This window comes from Procambarus clarkii, chromosome 27 (assembly GCF_040958095.1).
Source record: "Procambarus clarkii isolate CNS0578487 chromosome 27, FALCON_Pclarkii_2.0, whole genome shotgun sequence".
NCBI lineage: Eukaryota > Metazoa > Arthropoda > Malacostraca > Decapoda > Cambaridae > Procambarus > Procambarus clarkii.
In genome coordinates this window covers 6332994-6350041 of record NC_091176.1, presented here as the reverse complement: position 1 = coordinate 6350041, position 17048 = coordinate 6332994, and the positions used below count along the sequence as shown (strand labels likewise).

General features: G+C 42.1%; 1 protein-coding gene across 1 annotated transcript; it reads right to left on the bottom strand.

Moving 5' to 3' along the window:
- Positions 1-242: 242 nt before the first annotated feature.
- LOC123762718 (low-density lipoprotein receptor) lies at positions 243-16091 on the bottom strand. The gene is made up of 7 exons (XM_045749430.2): positions 16013-16091; positions 7923-8042; positions 7339-7452; positions 5758-5880; positions 4460-4567; positions 4088-4195; positions 243-864 (listed from the first exon to the last, which is right to left on the bottom strand). The coding sequence occupies exons 1-7, from the start codon at positions 16056-16058 to the stop codon at positions 764-766; spliced, it is 720 nt and encodes a 239-aa protein (XP_045605386.2). The 5' UTR covers positions 16059-16091; the 3' UTR covers positions 243-763.
- Between the last annotated feature and the right edge of the window lie 957 nt (positions 16092-17048).

The following is a 17048-nucleotide window of genomic DNA, read 5'->3' as shown; positions in this document are numbered from 1 at the left end:
TTTTCCAAATATAGAATTTAAATTATCCGCCAATGCCAGGTGACAGTTTCAAATTACATTTTTTTATCTTGTATTTGATATTGTGTCATAGGCTATTCGGAAATTTAGATATAAGCCTACTAAGTATGTACTTGTCAAATGTCAAATCCCTAGTTGTGAAGAGGTAATCGGTATTAGGACGCAAATATATGTAATTAAAACTTATTCAAAAACGTTGTGTTTATATATAGTAAAACTAAATATTTTGTAATTTCTTTATATCACAGAGTAAAATATTACACAAATTACAGCGGGTCTTGCGTTGTATTTTATTAGTCCCGGACACAGTCCAACACTAAAATGAACTCGGTGTACATGCAACGAGAAGTACTATGCACTTTTCGGTCTCATGGCTCTTGATTTTTTCCTATGGATGATTTCAATAGCTCTTTCATTCTTACAGTCTGGCTTTGGGCCAGTCTTTGGTGGTAACTGCCTGGTCTGTGAAGCTGTTTGTCTTTGTTGTCTGAAGGCCCATATAGCCATTTCATCCTGGCTGTTCCGTAAGTGTTGGTTATATTTGTCAATACTCTGAGTTGGAGCTAATTCTGGTGATGAACTGGTGGCCGGGTAACGCCTTAGAATGCTTTATAGGTGTTATTGGTTCATGAATGAGTTATAAGAGTCGACGCCCTTAAAGAAGATGGCAGAGGTGAGGGCGCTGGTGTCAGGAGAGACGCCATATAGAAAGACAGACGAGGTGAGGGCGCTGGTGTCAGGAGAGTTACTTCTTCCTGTTGAAAGTTTCCAGCTTGCGGAGGAGGTGGTTCTGGCTGCGGGTCCTGCGGCGGAGGGGCCTGGAGGCACGCGGTGCTTCTGTCGCGTCTGCGGCAGAACACGTGATCAATATATCTTGGATGAGAATGGCATCTTTATATGTACAGATATGTAACAGTTCATTCGCAATAGTGTCACAGACGACTACTGTGAGTATACCTTTGCTCAGTTCTCTATTAAATCCCTTAAATCCTCCATGATTATTGGAGCTATCTATAGATTTTTCAATACTAATATATTTGCATTCTCAGATAACCTAAGAAATCTTATCACAAATAACGACCTCAACAAAAATCACATCATTCTACGAGGTGATTTTAATATTGACCTATCAACAAAATAGCCCTCAAGTCGACAATATCCTTAACAGCATGAACACCTGTATGTTAATCCCCACAATCACCAGGCCCACCCGAATCACTTAAACATCGGCTACTACCTTGGATCACTTACGGACAGCTCCCCTTGCATCTGGTATAATCACTGACAGAACAACTGACCACTATTCTACCTTCCTCAGAGCAAACATGGACACCACCAGATAACAAGAAACTTACCTTAAGGTTACACAGTGAAGCAGCTATAGGCAACCTCACAAATGCATTTCACAATATTAATTGGGAATCAGAATTCAATAATACACAGGATATAAATTCATTAGCCAACCTCTTCCTCTCCAGAACTTTAACCCTCAACAGCACTCACTGTCCTCTCCTCACCAAGCAAGTAACTGTCAAGAGATTAAACAACCCCTGGCTGTAGGGGCTCACAAAAACCATGAATATGAAAAAAATAGAATCGACCTAGTTACAAATGACGTAGTTAAGAGGTATTCATCAGTGCTTACAAGTATAATAAGAAGAGCAAAACTTTCCTATTATGAGAATAGACTTAAAGAAGAAAAAGGCAACATGAAAAGCACATAGAGAGCCATCTCTAACATCCTAGGATCTAAACAACAATTACATAACCAGATAAAACTCTCCAAGGATGGTTATTCACCTGCAACAGACTTAGAAACGGCAACTGAATTTAATAGCTTCTTTTCATCGGTTCGTACTAACCATGCCAGAAAAATCCTACACAGACACATGTTACCGCATATCTTACAGGCAGCTATCCAAACTCTCTTCTCCTTTCACCGGTCAGCCCTACAGATGTTGTGTCCATCATACACTCACTAAAACTCAAAGCTGGGAACATTAGTGAAATACCATCCATTTTATACAAGATTGTTTTCCATGCCCTTGCGCCACCCATAGCTCTGCTGTTCAACAAATCTCTAGTTTCATACTTTCCCTGATATGCTTAAAAAACACAAGTAACGCCAGTTCATAAAGGAGGCAATCCGGCAGACATAAACAATTACAGACCAATATCAAACCTACCCGTACTATGAAAAATATTTGAAAAAATTATTTACAAACAGCTCAACTCCTACCTCGTATAATTCAACATACAAAGTCCCTGTCAGTTTGGCTTCCGCTCCCAAAAGAGTACCAACGATGCACTTATTAGTCTGCTTGATAATCTACTCAGCCCTTGACAAAAATGAGTTCCCAATTGGACTCTTCATTGACCTGAGAAAGGCATTTGACACTGTTAACCATAACTACCTCTTACTTAAATTTCATCATTATGGAATCCGAGGCCTTGCCCTGGACTATATCCGACCCGATCTTAGTGACAGACACCATAACTTCCTTCACTCTACCATTAACCGTTGGAGTGCCACAGAGCAGCATCCAAGGACCCCTCCTATTTCTTATATACATCAATGATCTGCCTAATATCTCTAACATTCTTTAATCTATATTTTTGCTATAGATTTAACATATATAGGGTAATCTATATTACCCTCATCTACTCAGACCCCAACCCACACACACTAAATAATGTTGTGAATAACGGATTTAAAAAGTTCGCTCATGGATGTCAACCAACAAACTCACACTAAACACATAAAAGACCTACTGCATTTTATTTGGAAGCATATCAACAAATGCAATTCAGCTTCAGACAGACAATGTCAACATCAGCCATACAAATGATGGAAAGTTACTTAGACAAGAGACTCAACTTCCGCACCCACATACAACACATAACTAAAAAAGTCTCAAAAACGGTTCGTATACTTTCTAGAATCAGATATTATGTTCCCAACTCTGCTCTCATCTGTCTATATTATGCACTAATCTATCCCTATCTTACCTATGGTATCTGTGCATGGGGGTTCAACCACTGCAAACTACCTCAAGCCCATCATCACCCAGCAAAAATAGGCTGTCAGGACACTAACAAACTCTGCTTTCAGACAACACTCACCCCCCCCCCCCCGTTTAAATCCCTAAACCATGCTAAACATAAACTCACTCCACACATTCTCTTGTGCCATTTACATTTACAAAACCCTGTTCTTAAATGCAAATTCTGATCTGATCATTGACAGATGTAATAGGACCCATAATCACCACACCAGAAATAATTATATCTTTGATATCCCCAGAGTCAAACTAAATCTGTGTAAATACTATGCAAATAAAGGGACCTAGTCTATGGAACTCACTCCCTAACGAATTGAAAAGCTGTCAACCTACGCCTTATAAAAAAATACCAAAAAGTACTTAATTTCATCTTCAAAGTTTCCTACCTAGTGCCTTAAGCTCGCACTGTATTTTATGCTACCTACTCCCCCAATATATGTGCCTATGTCAATCACTGCTATCATTTTATATCATGGTTGTTATATTGAACGCATATTTTACTACATTATACCTAGGAAATAGTCCACAGAACTAACCCACTACCCATACTTGGGTATGGGGTGCATAATAAATTAACAAAATCAACCATATGCAGACAAAATCAAAACAGGATTAACCAATCTTGTTTTGATCGACCAAACTAAAGATAGAGATAGAGTTCATGAGATAGTTCTCGATGAACCAGACCAAAATCAAAACAAAACAAGATAAATCAACAAAATCAACCAATCAAAAACATCTCTAAGAGATTAACACAAACAAGGCTAGTTACTGAGCTCTCATACCCTTCATTACAATCTACATAAACGAAAAATACAATTAGCTCCACTTGCAACTTTGAAATTAAGATCGTGTGGCTGAAGGCACTTAGAAAACAAAGCCCTGAAAACCTAAATATCCAGCTGACACACACAGGAAAGCCTATTGCTACGTTACAACTGCAGCAAGCATCGCCAATAGTTATATTTTTGTTACAATGAGACATTGTTTCAGAATGCAATACTAACCACAATTCTCCTCATCGGTAGCCTCAAAGCAATCTATGTAGCCATCACAGTGATAGTTTGCTGGGATACAGTCGCCATTGGCACAAACGAAGTCGGTTGGTGTGCAAGCTGTGAAACACAGACAGGTTCGTTAGTGTGAATTTTTTTTTTGTAAAGATGGTCTTTGTAGTTATCATCACGAACTCTTTAGTGGTAGTGGTGCTTGTGTTGATGTGGTGGTGGTACTAGTTGTGGGGGGGCTGATGATGGTGGTGGTGGTGGAGCTGATGATGGTGGTGGTGGTGGTGGGGTTTGTGGTGGAGATGAACGATAATAATGAACGAGTGTGGTAGTGATGGAGGAGGAAGGTGATGATACGAGTCATCAACTCACGGCAGTCTTTCTCGTCCTCGCCACGGTGACAGTCCTCGAAGTCGTCACACACGAACATGTCCACGATACACCGACCATCCGGACACAGGAAGCCTTCGTTGCACTCACCTGCAACACCAATCCTCGTTTAACAAATTATATAATACATGAGATAGAGTTTACATGATCAGATGAATTCTATATGTACACTTAAGTGAGAGTTAAGTACGCTGAACGATATTAAATGTGGATAACACCACCAAAAGTATGATCTATTATGGAATATTTATATGTTAACAAAGACAGGCATTAATATAAAATCTTTGCCTGTTCCACTCCCGCCAACTTTGTCATGACGACACTGGGACTGGTTGGTACAGTGACGATCTCGCTTCTTGAAGGTCTCCGTTCGATTACCCGATGGTCGAAGTGGTTGAATACCGTTCCTTCACTCCGTCGCCTATCACAGCTCGGGTTCTGTCCTGGAACCCGCTTGGGATGATTCATAGTCATCAACGGTAAGCCATTCCTAGTCATGGCTTACCGTTGATTCCTAGGAATCAACGGTAAGCCATTGATTCCTAGTCAATGGCTTACCGTTGTCTCATAACTTCCTTCCCTTCCGTTGGCCCTTCCCAACGGTGTGGACCGTTTGTTCCAGAATCATACCACTTACGGTTACCATTTCTTGGCCAGGATTCATCACTCACTTATACGTCCAGTTACGAAACCTGTACATCTTTCCTCAATAATGATGACTTGGTTTACATTTATCAAACAGTTTTTGAGCTCCGAAGTATTACGAAGTTATCTTTAACAATAAAAACTTTGCGTTGTGACGTTTCCAAGCTCGTAAACTGTTTTATAAATACAGCGTACGCTGCCATGATCGAGTAAAGATGTACAGGTTTCGTTCTTAAACGCACAAATACTTAGTTAATCCTGGCTCAGACCTCCATATCCCACCGAGATCCGTCCATGGGAAGGCCCCGTGACCCCTTGACTATTCCCACCGTCTTAGCACACATTATTATCTTTTGCCCATCCATTTGGACTGGTTCGCAAAGCGACGGCCTTGCATCTTGCAGGGTCAGCGTTCGATCCTCGATAGTCAGAATGGTTGGTCACCGTTCCTTTTCACCAACCTCATATCTAAACGTCTTGTCCTCGTAACCCTTTCCGGTGCTGGATAGTTATTCAGGCTTAGAACTTCCTTCTATATGACCTGCACTCGTATTACCGTCCGGAACAAAGACCCTGAAGGGCGTGGAGTGGGTAACTTTTCCAAAATGATATGTAAGTACGTGAAGCCTACTCACTGCACTCCAGCTCGTCGTCGCTCATGTAGCAGTCAACAATGCCGTCACAGAGGAACTGCTTGTCGATGCAGGAGCCCTCGAAGCACTGGTACTGGTCCTCGGAACACACAGGTGCCGCGGTGGCTGGGGAAGAATACAAGGTACACGGGGGTTGATGATGGCTACAAGGTACACGGGGGGTTGATGAAGGCTACAAGGTACACGGGGGGTTGATGAATGCTACAAGGTACACGGGGGGTTGATGAATGCTACAAGGTACACGGGGGGTTGATGAAGGCTACAAGGTACACGAGGGGTTGATGAAGGCTACAAGGTACACGGGGGGTTGATGAAGGCTACAAGGTACACGGGGGTTGACGAAGGCTACAAGGTACACGGGGGGTTGATGAAGGCTACAAGGTACACGGGGGTTGATGAAGGCTACAAGGTACACGAGGGGTTGATGAAGGCTACAAGGTACACGGGGGATTGATGAAGGCTACAAGGTACACGGGGGTTGATGAAGGCTACAAGGTACACGGGCGTTGATGAAGGCTACAAGGTACACGGGGGTTGATGAAGGCTACAAGGTACACGGGGGGTTGATGAAGGCTACAAGGTACACGGGGGATTGATGAAGGCTACAAGGTACACGGGGGTTGATGAAGGCTACAAGGTACACGGGGGTTGATGAAGGCTACAAGGTACACGGGGGTTGATGAAGGCTACAAGGTACACGGGGGGTTGATGAAGGCTACAAGGTACACGAGGGGTTGATGAAGGCTACAAGGTACACGGGGGATTGATGAAGGCTACAAGGTACACGGGGGTTGATGAAGGCTACAAGGTACACGGGGGTTGATGAAGGCTACAAGGTACACGGGGGTTGATGAAGGCTACAAGGTACACGGGGGGTTGATGAAGGCTACAAGGGACACGGGGGGTTGATGAAGGCTACAAGGTACACGGGGGGTTGATGAAGGGTACAAGGAACACCGGTAACAATGCACAGTACAGATGGAGCTAGGGAATTATACGAGGATCAATGTTAAAAGAAGTTACCCACTATCTGTATAGGACTGACTATAAATATACAACTCAATATACAAAAAGGTTATGGCCATTAGGCTGCCGTGGAGTGAGGCTCTCGCTGTGGGACTCGTAAATAGTGGGGGTTATTATGACAAAGGTCAATAAAGCTTCTTTGATAATAGTGCTAGCCTTCCATCGAAGGATTCCTTATAATGTTTCCTTGCCTGAAGGAAAGGTCACCTTGTATTGTTGACATGTGTCTGTGTATGAAGGCGGAACTTATATTATTATTCTTGACTTCCACGGAATTGTGTTTGTAAACAACACAACACAGCGTCTGCCCGAAACGCTTTGCGTAATAGTGGCTTTAGGCATTGTATGTACTAGCTCTATCTATAAAGCCAACAAACATTGTAAAATCTCTTTATGTATGTACCTTTACCTAAATAAAAATTATTATTATTATTATAACTCATTCGAATGTTAGTTTGCCTAATTGCTGAGATGTATAATGAGCTTTTAGTTCTTATGAGAGGTCAAGTGAAAAGAAAGATTTGTACTACAACTTACAGCAGGAATCTTCGTCGTCGCCCAAGTCACAGTCATAATAGCCGTCACAGAGGTAGTGCTCGACGATGCACACGGTGCTGTCCTGGCACTGGTAGAAGCCCTCGGGGCACGACGCTGTGAGCACACACGGGTGAGAGCTACTACGTCATGTTACTTTTAATAACATTTTTTTTACATATAATTTTATTATTTTTTACTATAATTTATATATATATTTTTTAATAATTTTTAATAAAAATAATTTATATAGTTTTGTTTATAATTTTTTACATGAAAATGCACAGCTAGACCCACTTAAGGAACGTGAAAACCGCAGGTAAGTGGCTCTAGATGGTTCTAAAACACTTTGCTGCTTGTAAGGAAAGTGAAAATTTAATTCCTGAGAGAGAGAGAGAGAGAGAGAGAGAGAGAGAGAGAGAGAGAGAGAGAGAGAGAGAGAGAGAGAGAGAGAGAGAGAGAGAGAGAGACAGAGAGAGAGACAGAGAAACAGAGAGACAGAGAGACAGAGAGACAGAGAGAGAGAGACAGAGAGAGAGAGACAGAGAGAGGTAGAGAGAGAGAGAAAACACGTCTCAGTAACTTACTACAATCAGCCTCATCACTTCCGTCGATACAGTCGTTTTCTCCGTCACAGAGGTAGCGGGTGGGGATACACAGGTCCTCACCAGCACACTGGAAGGCTGTACACTGCCACTCTGCCTCAGCTGAGGAGGCACACCACCACCAGCCCCCACACACGGGGCAAGTGACACAAGTTAGTAATGGACAATCAACGTGGGACACGACTTGTTGTGGTGGGGACGAGGAGATGGGGGTCGTGGAAGTGATGGAGGAGGACGAAGGATGTGAACGGAAGTGGAGGACGTGGGCTGTGGGTGGAGGGCGTGGGTGGAGAGCATGGGCTGTGGTTGGAGGGCGTTGGTGGAGGGCCGGGGGTCTAAGGGTGGAGAGCAGAGGCGGGTAATGTGGGTGTCGTATTAATACATATAGTTATGAAATATTTAGGCTAAACTTGTAAACGTGTGCAATTTGTTGCTGGTTGAAGACACGTAAAGGCACCAGTATTTGTTTAGGGTTCAACAGGATTTGCTTGAATATAGCAGCCAGTTTGCTACGAAACTTTAAATAAAAATAGAATTAAATAAAAAATGAATTAAAGACAAAAATGGCGAGCCTGCCTTATGTATATATATGTCGTACCTAGTATCCAGAACGCACTTCTCGACCTACTATGCAAGGTCCGATTTGCCTAATAAGCCGAGTGATTTTCTATATTTTCAATAAATTGTTTCCTATTGGTTTATTTTAATTATTATTATATTATATTAAGAGCATAAATTATTGATTTAGTTATGTAAGTTTAGGTTAGGTTAGGTAGGGTTGGTTAAGTTTGGTCATATATCTACGTTAGTTTTAACTCAAATTTAAAAAAAAATTAACTCATACATAATGAAATGAATAGCTCTATCATTTCATAAGAAAAAAAATGAGAAAAATATTGAAATTCTGGAAATTTTGGCTTATTAGGCAAATCGAGCCTTGCTTAGTAGAACTGCGTTCTGGCTACTAGGTACAACATTATATATATATATTATATATATATATATATATATATATATATATATATATATATATATATATATATATATATATATATATATATATATATATTATATATTAGTATATTTTGGTAGCAGTCTTTCCTGTAGACATATATTATTAAATATGACCGAAAAAGTAAGATTAATAATTCTAACACGAATTTTCTCGATCTTTCTTACGTTTCTTTTCACTGTTGATGGTAATTCAAAAATCAATTCTCCAAAATTCATTTTTATTTCTAGTCTGACGCGACACTTGAGCGCGTTTCGTAAAACTTATTACATTTTCAAAGACTTTAGTTTACACACACACACACACACAACTTTAACTGAATAGAGCTTAAACATCTTCGAGTTTTTATACCTACATTTGGGTGAGGTGACATGTTACAATAGTTTTGGATGAGGTGAAAATAAACTTTTAACACAAGACAGTACACGAAACAATGGGTATTAAAGGTAGGTAACTGCAGAAGGCCTATTTTTATTGGCCCATATTTCTTGATGCTTCTATATTGGAGCGAAGTCTTGAAGTGGGTAGAATATAGTTGTGCATTAATTGGCTGTTGATTGCTGGTACTCACCTAATTGTGCTTGCGGGGGTTGAGCTTTGGCTCTTTGGTCCCACTTCTTGATGTGTAGTGCCTCGCAGATGTCAAGCCGCCTGCTATCGCTGTATCTATCGATGATTTCTGTGTTGTTGTGTTAAACTTGTCTTGTGTCTTGTGTAAACCTGTCTTGTGTTAAAAGTTTATTTTCACCTCATCCAAAACTATTGTAACATGTCACCTCACCCAAATGTAGGTATAAAAACTCGAAGATGTTTAAGCTCTATTCAGTTAAAGTTGTGTGTGTGTGTGTGTAAACTAAAGTCTTTGAAAATGTAATAAGTTTTACGAAACGCGCTCAAGTGTCGCGTCAGACTAGAAATAAAAATGAATTTTGGAGAATTGATTTTTGAATTACCATCAACAGTGAAAAGAAACGTAAGAAAGATCGAGAAAATTCGTGTTAGAATTATTAATCTTACTTTTTCGGTCATATTTAATAATATATATATTATATATTATATATATATGTCGTACCTAGTAGCCAGAACGCACTTCTCGGCCTACTATGCAAGGCCCGATTTGACTAATAAGCCAAGTTTTCATGAATTAATTTACTTTCGACTACCTAACCTACCTAACCTAACCTAACCTAGCTTTTTCGGCTACCTAACCTAACCTAACCTAGCTTTTTCGGCTACCTAACCTAACCTAACCTATAAAGATAGGTTAGGTTAGGTTAGGTAGGGTTGGTTAGGTTCGGGCATATATCTACGTTAATTTTAACTCCAATTAAAAAATTGACCTCATACATAATGAATTGGGTAGCTTTATCATTTCATAAGAAAAAAATTAGAGAAAATATATTAATTCAGGAAAACTTGGCTTATTAGGCAAATCGGGCCCTGCATAGTAGGCTGAGAAGTGCGTTCTGGCTACTAGGTACGATATATATATATATATATATATATATATATATATATATATATATATATATATATATATATATATATATATATATATGTGTGTGTGTGTATATCACGAAAATAAACACGTGATTAAGAATGTGACAATGTTCATTGTCATATATATATATATATATATATATATATATATATATATATATATATATATATATATATATATATATATATATATATATATACTCACCTGCATATATAAACTTTCCGCTGTTCATTAAGTCGACTCATCAGAAACAAACTGTGATACATCAACCATTTACACACAGTGACAGTTAAGTTCAGTAGAGTGATTCATAACAATCGTGAACTTAAAGACCCATTTAATATATTATTATATTAATTGTAATAAATTTATAAGAAGTAAAAGTTTTTCGTAATACATTCAAACAAAAATATTGCCTGTTTACATTAGCCTATTACAATTAGTATTGGTTTGTAGTTACTTCACTGAAAGTCTCCTTTCGCTTCTATTCACTGTGCTAAATTGTAGCTGAAAAGAACTTATAAGAAGTATTTCCGAGTTTTGGGGATATTTGTAGTATTATGTAACATATTTGGCCATTTCAGTGAGCATTTGAGAGGACCTTGGAGTCAAAATCTACTATTCACTGAAAGCTGCACAAGTCAAAAAAACTAACCAAACCCTGGGAATAATCAAGCGTACCTTTGACTTTAAGGAAAAGAAGGTAGATATTCAATTGTATAAATCTCTGGTGCGCCCCATTTAGATTACTATATCCAAGCATGGAGACCTCATCTTCAGAAAGACAGCTCTGGAGGAAGTGCAACACAAATCATTCCAGAAGTAAGTCAATTCATGTATCAGGAATGGTTGAAGGCCACAGGACTAACATCACTACAAACCAGGCATGACAGGGCGGATCTCATTGAAATTATTAAAATACTGAACATTTTGGAGGATGTTGATCCGGACAATTTCTTCTAAAGGTCAGATGTAACATGAACAACGAGCAACGGTTCAAAGCTCAACAAGCCACACTGTAGGACTGAGAACAGGAGTTGCTTTTCACTCACAGGGTTATAAACCCATGGAACCGCCTACCTGCCGAAGCCGTAAATGCCAAAACTCTGTTCAATTTTAAAATACAACTGGAAAAGATAACCAGGGAAAAAGGAGGGAATCTTTGACAAGCCACCGGCTTCCTGTCCTCATCGAGGCAACTAAAGTGTCAGAGGCCCTTGAGATCTTGAGAGGTTATCTTGAGATGATTTTGGGGCTTTAGTGTCCCCGCGGCCCGGTCCTCGACCAGGCCTCCACCCCCAGGAAGCAGCCCGTGACAGCTGACTAACACCCAGGTACCTATTTTGCTGCTAGGTAACAGGGGCATAGGGTGAAAGAAACTCTGCCCATTGTTTCTCGCCGGCGCCTGGGATCGAACCCAGGACCACAGGATCACAAGTCCAGTGTGCTGTCCGCTCGGCCGACCGGCACCCCCAGGTAAATTGCCCTCAGTAAACTTCGCCCTCAGGTAAATTGCGGTAAATTCTGGTAACTTTATTGGACACTTTATTGTTACTAACATAAATCAACTTTCTGGGTGTTGATGTGTTAACAACTGCAATATCATGTCAATTCTTATGGGGTCTTGTGACTATACTGTTCACCCATTGGTATAATTCCCATTGTCGGGGACAAGAAGCCTGTACTTCGGCTTATCGAGGGTCTCCTCCCCCCCCTCTCTAAGCTAACTACTGACCTTCCCCAGGATGCAATCCAAAACAATTGCTTAACTCCCTGGTACCCTCCCTACTAGGTGAATAAAGGCATTAGGTGAAAGGAAACGTGCCCATCATTTCAACCCTACCGAGGATTTAACCCGGCATCCTCGGTTGTGAGTCGAAGCTGTAGACCACTGTGCTACAGTCTGAATGGTAAATATCTGGAGAAGACGTAACAGATGTTTGTAGTGTTATTGAGCACCGAGAAATTCGACTTTTTCATCTCGACATATTCGCAGGAGCTGAATTGACTAACGTCTTTGGATATTCAAATACTAAACAACTTTTCTTAGTTAGAAAAAAAAAACATTTGTATTAAGAACCCATCATGCATTAGTTTAAAAAAGTGGGTGAGAGGCAACTTACTCAGCTGGGTTCATTACTACCTAACAGTGTACAAGACCCTAGTACAAGACCCTAGAGAATGGTACACCGCAAGGTTGAGAAGTATGCAGCCCATCCGTGTTCCTAATCTTGATGGGAAAGGTTGTTAATGTAAAACTACAGCCACACGAGGTCATTAGCTACGCCAATGACCTCGTCTTCACTACGAGAACCACAATCACCCCATCAACACCACAATATATAAGTGGCTAGAAATTAGGCTACAAATATCCTCAACAAATTTTTAAGTCCACTGAGCAATTTCCTCCCACTGAGCAAGGTCCTCCACTGAGCAAGGTCCTCCACTGAGCAAGGTCCTCCACTGAACAAGGTCCCCCACTGAACAAGGTCCCCCACTGAACAAGGTCCCCCACTGAACAAGGTCCTCCCACTGAGCAAGGTCCTCCACTGAACAAGGTCCTCCACTGAACAAGGTCCTCCACTGAACAAGGTCCTCCACTGAACAAGGTCCCCCACTGAACAAGGTCCTCCACTGAACAAGGTCCCCCACTGAGCAAGGTCCTCCACTGAGCAAGGTCCTCCACTGAACAAGGTCCTCCACTGAACAAGGTCCTCCACTGAACAAGGTCCTCCACTGAACAAGGTCCTCCACTGAACAAGGTCCTCCACTGAACAAGGTCCCCCACTGAACAAGGTCCCCCACTGAACAAGGTCCTCCACTGAACAAGGTCCTCCACTGAACAAGGTCCTCCACTGAACAAGGTCCTCCACTGAACAGGGGCCTCCACTGAACAAGGTCCTCCACTGAACAAGGTCCTCCACTGAACAAGGTCCTCCACTGAACAAGGTCCTCCACTGAACAAGGTCCTCCACTGAACAAGGTCCTCCACTGAACAAGGTCCTCCACTGAACAAGGTCCTCCACTGAACAGGGGCCTCCACTGAACAAGGTCCTCCACTGAACAGGGGCCTCCACTGAACAAGGTCCTCCACTGAACAAGGTCCTCCACTGAACAGGGGCCTCCACTGAACAAGGTCCTCCACTGAACAAGGTCCTCCACTGAACAAGGTCCTCCACTGAACAAGGTCCCCCACTGAACAAGGTCCTCCACTGAACAGGGGCCTCCACTGAACAAGGTCCTCCACTGAACAAGGTCCTCCACTGAACAAGGTCCTCCACTGAACAAGGTCCTCCACTGAACAGGGGCCTCCACTGAACAAGGTCCTCCACTGAACAAGGTCCCCCACTGAACAAGGTCCTCCACTGAACAAGGTCCCCCACTGAACAAGGTCCTCCACTGAACAGGGGCCTCCACTGAACAAGGTCCTCCACTGAACAAGGTCCTCCACTGAACAAGGTCCCCCACTGAACAAGGTCCTCCACTGAACAAGGTCCTCCACTGAACAAGGTCCTCCACTGAACAGGGGCCTCCACTGAACAAGGTCCCCCACTGAACAAGGTCCTCCACTGAACAAGGTCCCCCACTGAACAAGGTCCTCCACTGAACAGGGGCCTCCACTGAACAAGGTCCTCCACTGAACAAGGTCCTCCACTGAACAAGGTCCTCCACTGAACAGGGGCCTCCACTGAACAAGGTCCCCCACTGAACAAGGTCCTCCACTGAACAAGGTCCCCCACTGAACAAGGTCCTCCACTGAACAGGGGCCTCCACTGAACAAGGTCCCCCACTGAACAAGGTCCTCCACTGAACAAGGTCCCCCACTGAACAAGGTCCTCCACTGAACAAGGTCCCCCACTGAACAAGGTCCTCCACTGAACAGGGGCCTCCACTGAACAAGGTCCTCCACTGAACAAGGTCCTCCACTGAACAAGGTCCCCCACTGAACAAGGTCCCCCACTGAACAAGGTCCTCCACTGAACAGGGGCCTCCACTGAACAAGGTCCCCCACTGAACAAGGTCCTCCACTGAACAAGGTCCCCCACTGAACAAGGTCCTCCACTGAACAGGGGCCTCCACTGAACAAAGTCCTCCACTGAACAAGGTCCTCCACTGAACAAGGTTCGACCCTCAAAGAACACTTGTCACTCAAAATGTAGAAGTTGGCTGGCTAGCAAACTATTTATATCTAGGAATTTGAATTGACAAATTTACGATAAATGAAAGGAAAACGCAGTCAACCGATTTAGTTCATGGTATTTATGTCCGAACACAAGATGGGCGTCAAACAATATATATATTTATTAATTTCTACACCCAGGCAAACAGATCCATCCTAAATATTATACTTTCTTACAATGTACCTGTAAACATTTTTAATTTTGCTAGAAATTACCTTCTTAAAATTATATGTTAGATAAGGATCTGCCTGAAGCGCTATGCGCGCTAGTGGCTTTACAAGAATGTAAAAGTTCGTCTCTGTACTCTAATAAACTCAATGTACCTTCTCATAAATAAATAAATAAATAAATACTAAATGATACTTCCCCCAGCATTAACACCTGTAAGAAAGACCAAACAACCCTTAAAAGTATACATAGCAGATTCAGCATCCAAACGAAATTTACCTGGGATATTAATTACCCAAAATCACTAGACAACAATGAAATGTGGATGACTAAACAGCCTCATACACCCTAGGCTTGCAACATTGAGAAATGTCACCACCCTTGAGGGTGTTCCTTGGTGTGGAGCTGCGACTGAACCTACCAGCATCAAGGAAATATATGTACCTCACACCGCACCTCAAACCTGAAGCCTCATACGCAGTGACACACAACATACCTTTCAACATAGTCACATACTACCCATGTTGCCGGGTACAGGCCATCCACCTTCAGCAGACATCACCAGGAGCGGGTCAAGACACACACCATAGAATGTGACTAAACTATCTTTATGCTGGGAAGATTGTGGTCACAACAGAAAAAACAAAATTGCAAATATTGTGGACGACGAAAAGGACACTCAACCACTCTAATTTTTTTTTTTTTTTTTTTTTTGAGATATATACAAGAGTTGTTACATTCTTGTAGAGCCACTAGTACGCGTAGCGTTTCGGGCAGGTCCCTGGAATACGATCCCCGCCGCGAAGAATCATTGTTACAACCAAGTACACATTTTACTGTTGAGTTAAACAGAGGCTACAGTTAAGGATTTGCGCCCAGTAAATCCTCCCCGGCCAGGATACGAACCCATGACATAGCGCTCGTGATTAATCTCAGCTGTGGTAAGTGTCCGCAGCAAAGGAACCGCCTACAATATAATGCTGTATTACTTTAAGATGCAACTAAAACTCTGCTTCATAAAGATTGGTAAACTCTAATAAAGACAAACAAATAAATGAAGATCTGAGGAACAAAATACTGATGTAATCTTGAAGTACAGAATACCAGCCGTCAGTCGGTATGGCCACTAGCATTCAATCTACTATCAAATAAAAGTAACAATAATGGAAAATGCTTCCCACATTTACAAGTAACCACTGGAGGTTCTCACCGGCAGCGACCACCAGTAGCAGAAGACCAAACAGCTTGAAGTTCATCTTGTCTGTGTGGTGAAGCTGGTATCTCCTCTGCCTTTTATACCCTGTTGCAGCCCTCCCCCCCCCCCCCCACACGCTAACAACACTTCCAGGCCCACGTGTCCCAGCCCAGGTCCCATCTCCAGACCCATCATCCCACCACCCGTCCCCACCCCTGTCACAGTGACCTACAGGAATTAGACGCAACGAAAGTAGTCTGTCGGCTTAGTGTCGGGAGAGTTCTTAACGAGCATGTTGGCGATACCCCGACTCTTAGAGTATATGGTGAGCTGTATCAGTGTGGGTACTCATCACGTTTCTATCAATAATGTCTTTGAAGACTTCCTTCTGTCTTGTGGGGCGTTTAAAAGAAGTTCCTTTGTTAAAGCTTTATTGGTGGGACACGTTCAGAGATGCTGGCCACTTTATCACCTTTCTTTTAATGATCTCTTCCACATAACCCTTGTCGTATTCGTTGTTGACAAAGTCCTGCCTCATTCTACACAGTTCCTCGTCAACCTGCTTCCAACCGGAGCTGTGCACAACACTTCGCTTGTATCGAGCACATTCTTATTTTATTTCCTTTAATGTAAACTAAAATACACAACCGCCATTCCTCTCCGAGACTGTTACAGTTGCTTGACATCATGGGACACCTGCTATTATCATTGTGATGTGTCTGAAGTTCACAGTACTGTGCTGACATTTGCTGGTATCATTGTGTCGCTCTCACAAGACCTTCAGCCAATTAGAAATTCTTATTTTTAAACCTTAAAGGAACCCAAGGATGTGTTCAGATACTTCAACTATACGATAGAAATTACTAAAGATTATTCCATTTCGCATAGTCGAAGTCAATGGGGCAAAATAAATGTGTGGGACGCAGAAATAGAGAAAAGATTCACGCTTTCATGATTTTTGCGGTTGATGTCAGGGACGCGGGTTCGATCCCTTCGTGTAGCTTCAACATTTTCTCATAGATACATCACGTTCTTGTGATCTCATTGTGCA